General features: G+C 43.7%; 1 protein-coding gene across 1 annotated transcript in view; it reads right to left on the bottom strand.

Annotated features, from left to right (window-relative positions):
- The window catches only part of LOC144893081 (protein mono-ADP-ribosyltransferase PARP14-like), a 37,333-nt gene that overhangs the window by 742 nt on the left and 20,457 nt on the right, over nucleotides 1-16,134 (bottom strand). Inside the window, exon 4 of the mRNA XM_078782718.1 lies at nucleotides 4,979-5,215. Coding sequence (XP_078638844.1) covers nucleotides 4,979-5,215 — 237 coding nt within the window. The remainder of the gene's footprint in view (nucleotides 1-4,978; nucleotides 5,216-16,134) is intronic.

Raw genomic sequence — 16,134 nt, 5'->3', positions numbered from 1 at the left:
AAACATGTAAAAGCCTGCAAGGTCAAACTACCATAGACATATTTCCATGCACTGTGAAGAAAAATTGAACTTGCTATAATGCCTTTTAAAATGAATTTTGTCATTGACACCACTCGCACACCCACTCACTATGGAAGTGGCAGGAATGGTCATTCCTCTTTGGGGTAAATAGCTTACAGTCGATCTATGGTCGGGTCTCAATAACTTTGGGTGCGTGTCCATTTACCAAGTTCCTTCTGGAGAGATCGCCAAGTGGTTTAAGCATTCGAACAAGCACTCCATTCGAAACCGTTAAGGAACGGCCGGCTTGGCAAGCGCAAGCTAGCTGCTTGGTAAATGAGCCCAACCTGAGCTTTCTCCCTTTCAGTTTCGTTTTAAACAGAAGGAGCAAGTTTCAAAAGTTCACTACGAAAAACGCCACGTTAGCGCCAGGAAGGGTCATGTTATTAACCCAACACTTATGGGGTACCCAGAGTACATGAGATCTTCACTCAGTTCTGGAGGTAAAACTTACCTCACACATGTCAGGATTCCTCCAAATTTCTTAATTTAGTGCTATAAAGAGCATTAGCGACTGTTTAAAAAGCTAATCATACGTGTTTGTGGTTCATAATATTCATGACTGTTCAATAATGTTCATTACTTCTGGTGGAGGCCATTGCTCCCACGAAAACGCCATAATAAGCTATTTATATACGTTGACTCACCAGAAAAACCCCTTGAGGGAAGCGGGACATTAGTAGTATTCATATTGTTTTGTAATAACATTAACAATATGCGATTATCATTAATTTTGTTATTAAAAGCGTCTTTGGAAAAACGTCACGATAAATCTTTTTCTTTGGAAAAACGCCACGATAAAGCTAACTTAATATGGCTATACACCTCAACACGCAACCCATTGACGGCAATGGCGGGGAAAACCTGCTCGGGGAAGAAAACCCCCTTGGGGAGGGGGGCAAATGAATGCGCTACAACCTTAATTATGTAACCCTTGGTCAATTTAAAATTTGCTGTCAGGATGATTTGGATCTTTTATAGTGCATAATCACTGCAGATGACTGACGATGAAATAGGAAGGATGAGACTCAAATGAGGAAACAATGATGGATTAAGATTCTAAATGGCTTTAAAATGTTATTTATTATAGATTCTAAATGTTATCCATTAAAAAGAGGATGGATAGTCTAACAATGCCGTCCGTAGCAGAGTTTGTTTCATACTTTAGTTGAAGAGGATAGGATGACCTGGGTGAGGATACCAGTTTGCAGTATGGGGATACAATAGATAGCAGTATGGGGAGTTTGAATTTTTTTGACTTCAGACATCAACAACCGGTTCGTGAATGACTTGGTTAAAAAACGGTGAATGGCCAACGATGAACCGATAAAATCCACATTCCTGTGCCACCTTCAGTTGAACGTCAGGCATTGACAGCACGTTCTCTATATTTTCATTCCAAACAGCATCATTCATCATTCCAATCACAAATTAGCACTATAGTATTAATATATCAAAATAAAATGTTAAATGATGATATATATTGAGATATTATAAAACCAGCGAACCTTCATAATCTGTTCACTTCCAGATTCGGGAGCAAGATCTGTGTCGATTGCATTTCAAAATCATAATTGTATTGAGGAATTTCTGAAACCTACTACCAACCTTACAACACCAGCTGGGAACCCAAAACGTTCCACAGAAGGTTATTATATTTCCTTTTCGTAAAATATGCAACTATAATGGTTACAAAATGCTTCCCCGTCATGTGACCAGATCCTCAGCTCTGATTGGTGTACCCTTCTGGGGACATACGGACAGACAAACACTGTTCTAGACGGTATTGCCTGTCATATGAATATGTGAGCGGGGGGCGTGGCATATGCGAAGGAGCGCGGGGGCTGGCAGACCGGGTGAGAGATACAAGGCCGAGTGACGTGGCTTGCTGTGCTGTTCATTAAAACTGGTCATCTCCTCAGTTGAGACTTGGATTCATCTTATTACATGGTGGCAGCGGTCCACCCCAGCCCCGAAACCGATGCCCAGCATGGGGCTCAACCTGTGAGGCATGCGGAAAGCAAAACCACTGGAAGGCCATCTGTCTCTCAAGAGCGAGGCAAGAACAAGGCCGGCAGACAACCCGCCCAGACACCAGAGGGCACAAATCCTTCGCCCAAACGCCCATCCACACCCTGGGGAGAGATGAAGACCCCGACGGGGACTGCGACACGTTGAGTTTCACCACCATCAAAACCCACAGCCAGACCATGGATTCCCGGCGAGAGATTTTCACGGACCTGGCCATTTCACTACCTGACCGAGCTGGTGTTCACTCCCTGAGAGTCAAGGTCGATAATGGGGCAGAGGGCAATACCTTGCCCCTTCGGATATACAGACAAATGTATCCCCAAAATGTGGACTCCTCTGGGCTGCCGCTACCTGGTCGTATTCAGGAGAAACCCCAGACAATACTAACGGCCTACAATGGCTCGCAAATTCGGCAATTTGGCACCCTGGTCGTCCCCTGCAAGAAAAGGAATACCGAGTGGGTCGATGCAGAGTTCTTCGTAGTCAAGGCCGCTGGCCCCACAATCCTCGGCCTGCCCACCTGTTGGGACCTTGAACTCCTCACCCTGCACTGCTCAGTGAAGGAGAACTGCACGGGTGACAAGCCAGTTAACACGTTGGACGCCCTGCTGAGCACGTATCCAGACCAATTTGACAACATTGGAAACTTCCCAGGCCAGTATCGCATCGTGGTATACCCCAATGTGCCCCCTGTAATACATGCACCACGTCGATGCCCCATCCAGATGATAGACGAAGTAAGGTCAGAACTGGACATAATGCTGAGACAGGGCATCATACAGAAGGTCGACAAGCCTACAGACTGGGTCAGTAGCCTCACCTATGTGCGGAAAGCAAACGGCAAACGTAGGCTTTGCCTGGACCCGAAGGACTTGAACCGTGCCATCAAGAGGTGTCACCACCGTACTCCCACGCTTGAAGAGCTGACGCACAAGTTTGCAGGCTCAATGGTTTTCTCCAAGCTGGATGCCAAAAATGGGTACTGGTCAATCAAGCTCGATGCTCCCTCCCAGTTGCTCATGACCTTCAACTCGCCATATGGCCGTTACTGCTTCCGGCGAATGCCGTTTGGACTGGTGATGTCCCAGGACGTGTTCCAAGCCAAGATGGACCAACTTCTTGAGGAATGCCCAGGTGTCATCGGCATTGCTGATGATGTTGCCGTTTACGGCAAAACGGAGCAAGAACATGACCGAAACCTTCACCACCTCTTGAAAACAGTTGCCTGATTCGGCCTGCAGTTCAACAGCGACAAGTGCAGCATCAAAAAGCCACAGATTCATTTTTTTGGTCTCATCTTTGACCAACAAGGTGCCCACCCAGACCCAGGAAAAGTGGACGCAATCCAGAGCTTACCGGACCCGAAAAACGTCTGTGAACTTCGCAAGGCACTTGGTATCATTACGTACATGGGCCCCTTTATACCAAAGCTGTCTGATCTAACAGCCCCCCTTCGGGAACTGGTGAAATCGGAGCAACTAGAATGGACAGCCAGCCACAGCCAGGCTTTCGAAAAGGTCAAGGACACCATCTGCCAAGAGACCTGCCTAACCTACTTTGACCCACACAAATCCACAATACTACAGGTCGATGCCTCCACAAAAGGCCTTGGGGCTTGCCTGATGCAAGATAACAAGCCCATCGCCTTCGCGTCAAAGAGCCTTTCCGAGGTGGAGCAACGGTATGCCAACATTGAGCGCAAGATGCTAGCCGTCGTGTTCGGGTGCGAACGCTTCCACACTTACCTATCCGGTCGGCCCTTCGTTGTCGAGAGTGACCACAAGCCCCTGGAAATGATCAGCTTGAAAAACCTGACTGCTGCCCCACCCTGACTGCAACGTGAAGGCCGAGTGACGTGGCTTGCTGTGCTGTTCATTAAAACTGGTCATCTCCTCAGTTGAGACTTGGATTCATCTTATTACATTGCCCAACGGGCTGAACAGTTGATGTTTTGTATCCCACTGATCGGCGAGATCTGCATCCGGACCTTAACCAAAATCTAATCAACTTGTTCTTGTCACCTAACCATCTCGTCCATCCACTCATTTTGTCCGAATCCGTCCATAACTTTTTGAAATATCATGCTATATATCGTTTTTGGACCTCGCTCTCAATGGCGAGAATCACTTTAAAAATTATAGTCTTCGGATCTTCAACAAAATCGAATCAATTCGTCATTGGCAGACACCCAACCTGTCCACCAATTATCGTCTGAATCTGTCCATAATGTTTTGAGGTGTCGTGTTATACAGTATTGTATCATTTTTGTGTCTTTCAATAGCGAAGAATCACTTCCCGATCCGAATCCAGATCTCGTATCCAGATCCGAATCTTCTCCAACATCAAACCAATTCGTCCTTGTCACACAGCTAACCAAGCTGTCCACCAAGGTTTGTCTGAATCCATCCATAATCTTTTGAGATATCCTGCTCATAGGCAAACAGACAGACACACAAACAGACAGAGGTGAAAACATAACCTCTGTCCACCTTTGGTGTAAGAAGGTAAACATAACCTCGTCCACCTTTTATAACCTCTGTAAACCTTCCGTGGTGGAGGTAATTATCATAAAAATAAAAATTACAGCTCTATGTAGAAAGGGATTTCGAATAATTAAAACGTCGTGCATGAGTGTCGTAATAAACTGAAAAAACAAACAAAGCTGAAATGGAAAAGTTTCGTATGGAAGATTTTTGTGTGCAACTTGCAGTTCTTGAGAGCAAAAGGAATAAAGCCAAGAAGATGATTCGAAAAATTAAGAGCACGACACTTGTTTCCTTCATTGAGGAAGGAAAATGTTTCTTTCATTGAGTTTCGTGGAAGGTTTCAGTTCACATTTGAACATCTCAAAACAAAATATTAATAACATTTTGAGATTTAAATTTACCTTCAGAGCTGTCAAATTGCAGATATGCCATTTGATTGTCCTTTGTCATTAAGATGTTCTTGATATCTCCACCACAGATTTCTGCTTCTCTTTGGAAATATTGATGTAGAGCTGCCATGGTGATGCTGCTTGGAAGTCCTTCTACAAACAACCACTTTGTCATTTGCATTGGAGTCGCCAATATATCTCGATTATGGAGCTTTCTACTTGAGCAGGCCTTTTGAAAACCTTTCCATGCTGGGAAAACAAGTGCAGGCATGGATCAACACAACACCAATTCTTTATCAGTTTGCCAATCATCTTCATAGTAAATAATACCAAAATAAATAATTTGGTGTCTTCATAATCCAAATCGTCAGACAGCCTGTCTGTCTTTTTGAGGATTTTTGACCGCAATACAATTGGTCGATAATTATCCAATCTCAACCAAACTTGACAGGAGGACGAAGTGTCATACTCACACATTGAACAAAGTTGCCATGGATACATCAAAGTGTCCATTTTTAAAAAATATTATTATTATTATTATTTTTTGTATACAAGATCGAGGCTCGTGAAAGAGCGAACATTAATCACACAGAAAGACAGACACACAAAACAAATAACAATCGGGAGCGGTAGACAAGATGGGGAGAGAGGGGGAAGGACACAAACGCAACATTTGAGAGCAGGGACCGAGAGACATGGAGACATCGAGAGAACTGTGGGAGGGAGAGGGCTTTGGGGGGGGGCATGGGAAGGGGGGGGGGTGGGAGAGGTATAAAACATATGGACACTGCCAAGACTTCCAGGAAAGAAGTTGGAATTTCAAACAAGGTGGATCTGGGGTGAATTAGTGGGGGTAGAAAAGATCAAGGTTTTGGATGGGGGAAGATAAGAGATGGTGGTGAACAGCTGTTTTGAAGACCTGGAGGGAGGAGTGTGATTGAAGTGAGTGTGGGAGTTTGTTCCAGAGGCGGGAGAAAAGAGGAATGAAAGAGTGAAGGTGAGCAGAGAGCCGAGATTTCGGCAGTTTAACCATCAGAGGGTGGCTGGCAGATCTTGTGCGACCTGTAGGAATATTTGGGGGACAGAGCACAGAGAGAGCTGGGGGAGCAAGGCCGGAGAGGAGTCGGTAGAAGACAGAAAGACCACCTACCTGCCTGCGGTGAGTGAGTGAAAGGCCCTCAGAGATAGCTTCATCGCGGGAGATTCCAATGATTCTGAAAGCTTTGGATTCAACAGCGTGAAGCCGAGCCAGGTGTGAGGCAGGAGCACCAGCCCATAGGGGAGAACAGTATTCCATTGAGCTGCGGATGAAAGCCTTGTATGTGGTGAGGAACTCAGGTGTGCCTAGGAAGGACTTCACCCGACGGAGGATGCCCAGTCGGCGACTGGCTTTGGAGGCCAGCTTGGAAATGTGGTTTTCCCAAGAAAGATCATGGCAGATGGTGAGACCCAAAAGCTTGAGCGACAGAACTTCTTGGAGAGGATTGTTGAGAAAGTAGATGGGAGGGTTGTCCAGTCGATCTTTTCGGAGAGACATAGTAAGAGTGTGAGATTTGTCAGGATTGAAAGACATGTTCCACATGTTTGACCAGTCTGTGATTTTGTCCAGGTCTTCAGAGAGTGAGGAGGCTGCAGACTGCCGATCTGAGGGAAGAGGAATGGAGCGGCAGAGAGTGGAGTCATCAGCAAAGAGATACAGAGGATTTTCCAGAGAGTCGGAGAGATCATCGATAAAGACCAGAAAAAGCACAGGGCCCAGCATTAAGATTAAGATTTAATCATTAAGATTTAAGTTGACAATCTTAATCAAAGCTCGGTTTAATCGTATGAAAATTAATAATTTTTCAGATGAAAATTGATGATTTTAGACGTTTGACCGAGAGTTGATCTTTGACATTTTGGCCTCAAAAATAGTTACTTTCCCCATTCAGTGGGGCACTATGCAATTGCTGTTTAATTCCAAGTTAAAAGGATGAAAATTGACAATTTTTCAGAGAAAAATGTATGATTTTAGAAGTTCAACCATAAGTTGACCTTTGACCTTTTGACCTCAAAAATAATTGGTTTCCCAATTCAGTGAATCAATATGCAAATGCTGTTTCAAATTTTTGAAGTCCATCGGATGAAAAATAACGATTTTAGAAATTTGATCTCAAGATGACCTTTGACCTAAAATCAGTTGGCTTCTCAGTTGTGACTACCTCTACAGCTTAGTAGTTTTTCATGATTATAGGTTTACAATTGTGACTTGAAGGTGAGTGACAAACAAGCAAGCAGACAGATTGACAGACAAACAAAAACAAGCAAACAATACTTGAAAAAATCCAATATACTTGAAAAATCTTCGAATTTTAAAATATATATTTTGTATACAGAGTCAAGGCTCGTGTAAGAGCTAACGCATTACACACGAAAACATGAACGGACCCATAACACATACAATAAACGAGAAAGAGCAATCAGAGATTGCAGACCCTCGCCAGGACATGTTTTCAGTGGTTTTTAAGGCTGTGTTAAAACAAATATGGCGGCCTAACCACGTGACCAATGACATCATCATTATATTTTTTCTCCACCAATTTATCGCGAGATGATGCTCAAGAAATTTCATCTTGATTGGATGAAGTTTTGTACTTGTCGAATTATGACGTCATAATGGAAACCTATGACATCATCATTAACATATGCTATTCCACATGGAGAGTTATTTGCAATGAGCCATGTCTCAATTTTTACTTCCGCCACCAAAGGTAGATGGAGGTTATGTTTTCACCCCTGTCTGTCTGTCTGTTTGTTACATGCTGGAAAAGATTCCGGCAAGTATGTTGATTGGTTTGTTTGTCTGTTTGTACGCAGCACTACGTCTACACCGTTGCACATAGAATCGCCAAACTTTACACACATATTTGTCTTGCCCTGGAATAGACTGTGCCCAATTTTAACTCTCTCCGCACAAGGCCTCCATTATGACGTCATAATTTGATAATTCGACAAGTACAAAACTTCATCCAATCAAGATGCAATTTCTTGAGCGACATGACGGCATAAAGTGGTGGAGAAAAAAAAAAACATGATGACGTCATCGGTCACGTGGTTCGGCCGCCATCTTGGAAATACCGAAAAACTTTGCACCTCTTTGTCTCCGAAAGTGCTGAATAGACAAAATTGAGACATGGCTCTGTAAAGAACTCTCCATGGGTAATAAAACATGTTAATGATGATGTCATAGGTGCCTCCATTATGACGTCATAATTTGACAAGTACAAAACTTCATCCGATCAAGATGAAAGTTCTTGAGCATCATCGAAGAATAAATTAGTTTAGAAAACAAATAATGATGACATCATCGGGTCACGTGGTTCGGCCGCCATATTTGGCCAAAATGGCTGATAAAAAAGTGCATTCCGGCAAGTCCTCGGTCTCTGACCGATTTTTCATCTGTTTGTCTGTCTGTTTGTTACTTGCAGGAAAAGATTCCGACAAGTATGTTGGTTGGTTGGTCAGTCTGTCTGTCTATATGCAGTACTACATCTACACCATTGCACATAGAATCGCCAATCTTTACACACATATTTGTCTTGCCCTGGAATAAATAGACTGTGCCCAATTTTTAACTCTCTCGGCCCAAGGCCTCCATTATGACATCATATTTCGATAATTCGACAAGTACAAAACTTCATCCAATCAAGATGCAATTTCTTGACCGCCATTTCGGCATAAACTGGTGGAGAAAAAAAAATGATGATGACGTCATCGGTCACGTGGTTCGGCCGCCATCTTGAAAAAAACGAAAAACTTTGCACCTCTATATCTCCGAAAGTGCTGAATCTATCTATAATTCCAGTAATCTCTGTGTTTGTTTGTTTGTTTGTCTGTGACCGCTGTTTCTCGACAACCACGGGTCCGATATACTTTAAACTTGCCAGGTATATTGCTGGGGACCCGAGGATGTGCCTTTTCAAGGTTTCATATTAATCGGACAATTACTTACCGAGCTATGTCCAAAACACGATTCAACCAATCAGAGAGCAGCGAGCTATCGCGTGTGCCGAACGTGGCGAACACACTCTGCCTCGGATGGCACATTTGAGAGCGTATTCATTTATTTCACGTTTGCAAACTATGTTGGCGCTATGTTGGCGTTAAACTATGTTTTAAAACTAATATAAAACTAATAAAAACTAATTTGCGATTCATCGTAACTGCGATATACGACCTTCCGGAGCTCCCGTGAGAGCGTGCGCCATTACGGATAGTAATTCAATTAAAAACATAAAAACATTGTCCCAATTCAGTCAGAGCGAAGGGCGTTGTTTTAAGCGAAGAGCGTTTTATTTTTCCCCTTAAATTCAGTCGCCGGACGGTGAAAGCTTTTTTTGGGGGGCAGCTACTGGCAGCCACGTACGGCCAATCACAGGACACGTTGTTGTGTCGACGTGCCGTGTTGTTTTCCCTCGCGGTTTGGAATGTTTTTCCTTTTCATTTTTTTTCTCTTCCTTACGGAAGTACGGGCATTTCCTTAAATTTGCGATTCTTTCGCTTTCCTGCGCGTTTGGGCACGCTATGGCGATTTCTTTTCTTTACCAAACTCCGCAAGCCGTTCGCTTTGGACCAAACCATTTCATGTAAATAGAGGGGGGGGGGGGGGGATTGTCACCGTACTCGCAAGCCGTTCGCTTTGGACCAAACCATTTCATGTAAATAGAGGGGGGGGGATATAATTTTAGATATAGATATATAGTCTAGGGCGATTAGTAATTTCGTGTTTTTTGTTTGTTAAAATTGATTTAGCAATGGATTCTGCTTCAGAATATTATAGAGATGTAAAAAAAATAGGGTTCCATTTTTTCTTTTACGTCTAATAGGTAGTAATTCGAAGAAATCCAAGATGGCCGCCATAAAATTTGGAAAATACACTTTTGTGCATATCTTTGTATCTAGATATCATATAAACATGAATAATATGTCCTTTTATATGTTTTCAGACCCAAGGAAGCCATATCTGCCATTGTTTTTACAGAAAAATGCAAGGAAATTAAAATAGTGGGCAATATACCAGCCAAAATGGAGACGGCCGTCGTGAAATCGGATCGTATAATTTCCCAATTAGAATCGATTCAATAAACAATCTTCACTGATAACATTTATTTTGAATACACACACACGCACACACACACACACACACACACACACACACACACACACACACACACACACACACACACACGCACACACATACACACACACCTAAACATAAACGATGAATGAACATAAACGATCACATAAACGAATGCCTCATTCATCCTCATCCATATCTATCACACGCGGTTCATTGATGTTTGCTTTGTTGTTACAACTGTAACCCACACACCCACAAACTTCAGTACAAGGAATATTGTTATTGCGACAGCTACATCTTCCCATACACCCTTTCTTGCACCCACAGTTCACGAGATTCATTATTGCTTCTGGGGCTGGAGGATTCAGGCATCGACTTGGGGCATAAACCCCATCATCCGAAAGTAACTGCCAACCATACTCGACAGGTGATGGAAGGGACGGATGGCTTTCTGCTGCCTTTCTCCATATCATTGCGATATAATGTGCTCGCTGAACGTGTAACTTTAGCGAACCAGTGGTAGGTGGAAGACTCTCTCCCTCAGCAGCACGGTTGGAGAATAAGAACCAGCGAAGCTCGTTTACTTTCGTGTGAACTTTAGACTTGTACAGCAGACAGACGAAGCGTTCCAGCTGGGAACACACTTCTGGTGACGGATCAGTTTGTCCCAAAGACTCCAGAGCCTCCCATATCTTGTTGTCACATGTCATGAAGACCTTAAAGCACCAGTCCTTGCTCCTGCCAGCGAACCTTCCAGACATGTCACTTCCCGTGAATGCGTGGAATCCAAGTATTGCAGACGCACGTTTCTCTCCTAGCATGCCATGAATAGGTTGGACTGCAATGCTCCTCCTCAACTTTCCCTTCCCAGTGAGAAACCTCGTAGCAGGTGGTAGATCGTGAAATCTCTGAATCAGTAGGAGGAAGATATCGGTATCTGGCGAATCAATGATAACTTCTGCATCTTTGTCGACTGTGAGAGCATGCAGAATTAAGAGTGTATCGGCCTCTTCTTGGCTGTGCGTGAGTAGACTGTCTGGAACTTCAGTGTTGCCCGTGGTCTTAGTTCCTGATGTCACCATGAACTTCTTCAACTTGTTTGGATGAGCCTTGCTGTAAGATAGACACTTCACAGCCAAGTACTCTGTAAGCTCTGCCTTGGTCTTCACATTGGAAAGGAAATCTTTGAGTGAAATCTTCTGGATCAATGTACTATCCCTGACGTGATAGTATGTTGATTTCCCCTTTGTCCTCTTTAGGCGCATTTTGTCTTTCAGTGAGTTATCGATGTATCGGTCGAATACCAACCTCACGTCATCATAATGCACGGCAATATTTTCGAGGCGTTCAATGAACGATTGAGCAAAGTCACTGCATGTAATCATTTGTTCTGTTTTGGAGATCCCGTTAACAAGAGCCATGCCATCAATGATTATCACTCTATGGCGAGAAGTAGTCTCGTTTTCATTGATCACTCCTGATCTTGTGGTTGTGTCTGGGTTTTGGCTGATCTGAGAGGGTTCCTGCAAATTTTGGCTTGAGATTTCATAGTCAGTTGATGGGTCATTAGTTTCTTCCCCAGCGTGTGCTGCTGCATCATTCAAAGCGGCAATTCCCGCGTCTTGATGCTCATTGATTTCTGTCGAAATAGGTTCTCCTGGTGGATCATGTACATCCTGCTCTTCAGGCTCAGCCAGATGCTCAAGTTGACGAAGGATTTTTGCCTTGTCGTATGCCAACAAGAGGGATCCATCAGATGCAAATAAAGAACGTGGAACGATGCCAAATTCATAGGTGCCAATACATTCTTTCAGGTCGAGCTCTGGTCGGCTCCGTGAGATAACGATGAACCTCTGCAACAATCCTCGCTCTTCTTTGACTTTGATCAGCTTGTCGCCCGATCTCACTTCTGTTGTGGCATTCGAACTCTTGAATGTTCGAAGTTTTCTTTTCGTCATTTTGTCCCACACAGAAAGTTTTCCCTCAGCTAAACGATCTGTGGCAAATTGCTGGAACATCTGTTGTCCGATCTCGTCGCGCTCTAAGATGTCGCTGGACACTTTTTCATTCATGACTTCTTTGGTGAGCAGGTTGTAGACCTCGTCTACTTCCTCTTCCATAAATGGATCGCCATGTTCACGGAACACCCTAGAAAGCTTGGAGGCATGGCTCATCACCCGGGAAAGCTTTCCCCCCGTGATTTCGTGGTGTTGTTTTCTGCTCTGGTTTTCACCAAGACCAGATGAGTTCAAGGTCTGATAACACCTGACCAAAGTTAACATTGGTTGTTTCTGTTTGTTTTTCCGTCTTAACTATAGCACGTTTGGCCTTAACTACACATGGTAAATGATATTTCATGTCCTCAGCCATTGCTTGCAATGGGTCAGGCGAACTTATGACACTGTTCAGTCTCACTTTCAGATTGTCATTACTTGTTTCTTGGCCAATGTTTCTGATCTGGAGTCCCATGTTCTTTGTTGACACATTGTGTAGTTCACTTCCTCTGTCTTCCTGGCATATGACACATCTGAGCGCGTCAAATGTCTGTTCTCGGGAACACCTTCTGGATGTTGACGTGCTTTCCCCTAGATCACTAGAACTTGGTCGTCCTCTCTTTTTCAGTCGGATTTCTGCGGCACTGCCTGATGTTGTTCCTTTCTCAAACCTAGCCTTTGCTCGATCAATGTGCATCTTATTGGTAACATCTTTGTAACAAGCTTTATGGTAGCGGAGACCTTTTGCGAGCAATTCTTCAGCAGAGGAATATTGCAAACGTCTATTCAATGATGCAAACTTTGTTTCACCATACGTGTACTGTTCCTCAGCACCTGCCATCAGTTTCTCGACAGAGGAGAGTTTTGGTTTCGTTACAAAGGTTGTATAGTCTGTTTGCCCTATGGCCATTTGGCATACAAAACAAAGTCCGAAATCTACTGACTTCTCAATCTTCCTGGGTGGTGAGTCACTCATCTTGAAGGTAGGTGTAATTTTCTAGACACTCTTGAACTGTCGTCGGTCCTGCAAAGATAGATACTACTATTCAGATTCACATTTCGTCAACACAGTCAAAACCAGACCTTAACTAGATGGTGGAAACTTAATTAACCGATTTCATGCCGGCCGACCCCACTTTGGCTGGTATATGTCCACTATTTTATTTTCCTTGCATTTTTCTGTAAAAACAATGGCAGAAATGGCTTCCTTGGGTCTGAAAACATATAAAAGGACATATTATTCATGTTTATATGATATCTAGATACAAAGATATGCACAAAAGTGTATTTTCCAAATTTTATGGCGGCCATCTTGGATTTCTTCGAATTACTACCTATTAGACGTAAAAGAAAAAATGGAACCCTATTTTTTTTACATCTCTATAATATTCTGAAGCAGAATCCATTGCTAAATCAATTTTAACAAACAAAAAACACAAACAATATTGTTATGACATATGGGCCTGCACTAATAGTACGGGCATGCCCTAGTAGAAAGAATTGAGACATGGCTCATTGCAAAGAACTCTCCATGGGGAATAAAATATGTTAATAATGTTGTCATAGGTGCCTCCATTATGATGTCATAATTTGACAAGTACAAAACTTCATCCGATCAAGATGCAATTTCTTGAGCATAATCTAGGAATTTGTTTAGAAAACAAATAATGATGACGTCATCGGTCACGTGGTTCGGCCGCCATGTTTGTCCAAAATGGCCGATTTTTAAAAAAGTACATTCCGGCAGGGTCCTCGGTCTCTTACCAATTTTTCATCTGCAGAAGTAGCATGTCCAGAGTAGAATGACCTGGTCTGAATCCAAATTGATGACCCGAGATCAAGCCATTGGAGAAGAGGAAGGATTTGATATGCGAAGCGATGATGGATTCCATGACCTCACTGATTATTGGGAGCAGACTGATTGGTCTATAGTTGCAAGGATCTGTTTTTGTACATTTTTTGTGTAAAGCAGTAATGTTGGCTGATTTCCAAGCTGATAGCAGATGACCTTGAGCAAAAGAGAGGGTGAAGAGAACAGAGAGAAGGTGTGATAGAGCAGAAGAGCAGGATTTTAGGACCCGTTGTCTGATGCTCTCTGGTTTAGTTGCAGAATCGGAGTCGAGGTTTGACAGAAACTTCTCCACATTGTCAGTTGAGAAGGACACAAATTCCAGGAGCAGATGCGTACGACTGGGTAAGGTGGGTACAGAGAGAGAGATGGGTTTAGGGACACAAGTTTTTGAGGCAAACACAAAGTTGAAGCATTCAGCTTTTTCACGTGCAGTGTCAGCTGTGTAGCCGTTTGAAGTAAGGGAGGGGATGGAGGGGGAACAAACACCAGAAACAGATTTGACCAGACGCCACCAGAGTTTTGGAAGAATTCCCATGATGAGTTGATGTCGGAGGCAGTAGAGATGTGCGACCAGTTCAGATGATTGATGGATGCTTGAAGACCATGGCAGTCGGCCTGAGTGAAATGCCAGACTCGTCGTCGCTGAGGAGGCTCTCTGAGAATGGCCAGAGAGATGCCCACTTTAACAAGCAAATGATCAGATGAACCAATTGGAGCAGATGACAAACAGCAGACATTTGCAGGGAAGTTTGTCATAACCAAGTCTATAAGAGAAGAAGCTCTGTTCAATGAGATCCAGTTTGGGAAATTGACAGATTGTGTTAGTCCCATTGAGTCACAGAAGTCCTTTGCTGAGGTGCCATGGCTGGTGCGAGAGGTACGCACACCCAGCCAGCTGGCATGATGACAATTGAAATCGCCACATATGAGGAAGAGAGATTTGGTATGAGTGGACAGAAGTTGGTCCATGTTGTCAGACAGTGAGATATAAATGGAGTCATCACTGTTTGTTGGTCGGTACAACACAGAAATGAACTAAAGGTGGGAGTGGAGGGGAAGCCACAGCCAGAGGTACTCCTGGGGGTGTGGTAGAGAGAGGGCAGTGCAATGAGAGTGAGGAAGAGAGTTTTTGTTAAAGGTAGCAACCCCGCCACCAGGAGGAGGCTCAGGTCTATCATACTGGAAGACGGAGTAACAAGGTAGAGATATTAAGGAATCAGACACATCTTGAAGGAGGAAAGTTTCTGTTGAGCAGATTAAGTCTGGTTTGTCAGAAGCAACCTGTAAGGAGAGATCAATTAGGTTTGAAAGAAGGCCCCGGTTGTTTGAGGTCCATACCTTGAAGGAAGAGGGAGGGGGAACATCGGATACAGGACAGGGGAGGGCAGGGGAGGGGCAGGGTAAGAAGAGGAAGAGGAAGAGGTAGGGAGAGCTGTTGATAGTGTGTTGGAGATTACAGAAGAGTTAGGAGAAAGGGGAGGATGAGGCACACAAAAGGTTTGATGGTGATGGGATGAGGTGCAGTGATTTTTTTTTTTTAAGGGTGGGGGGCATAACAAGGAAGAGGGTTGGAGGAGGTGGAGGTATGAGTTGGAAGTGAGAGGAAGTGGGAAGGAGGCAGATTTGAGGAGGAGGGGTGAGAGGGGAGAATTGGAGACAAATGGAGGGTGAGGAGACTTGAAGAGGATGGGTGAGGGGGACTTTTGAAGGGGAGGGGTGAGGGGGTGTTTTGAAGGAAAGGGGTGAGAGGAAGTTTTGAAGGAGAGGGGTAAAGGGGGAGTCTAGGAGTGTAAGGGCAAGGGGGGAGTTTCGGAGAGGAGGGGTGAGTTGGGATTTTAGAAAGTGTTGGACGATTAATGGAAAACAAACATTTATTGCAAAATGAGTTTCTTGTGATATCAAATCACATGAGCAAAATGAGTTTCTTATTGCAAAGTCAGAGATCCCTTTGAAAACGTTAGAGGAGGGGTGGAATGAAGGTGAGTTTAGAGAACTAGCATTGGTACCAGCCCTGCGGGCAGGGCTTCAATTGGGAGGCCCAAATGAAAAGGCAAAATATCAGAAATTGAAGGCATTTTTATTTTATTTTAAACGATTTATATAAACATCCGTTAAATCAAATCACACGCAAATCATCAAAATCTAAACAGTATTTGTAGACAAATCGTTTGGGCAATGGGCTCTCCAATATTCCATGTGTCCA

The sequence above is a fragment of the Myxine glutinosa genome, chromosome 7 (genome assembly GCF_964187855.1).
Source record: "Myxine glutinosa chromosome 7, kmMyxGlut1.1, whole genome shotgun sequence".
Classification (NCBI taxonomy): Eukaryota; Metazoa; Chordata; class Myxini; order Myxiniformes; family Myxinidae; genus Myxine; species Myxine glutinosa.
This window is presented reverse-complemented; position numbering and strand designations above follow the sequence as displayed.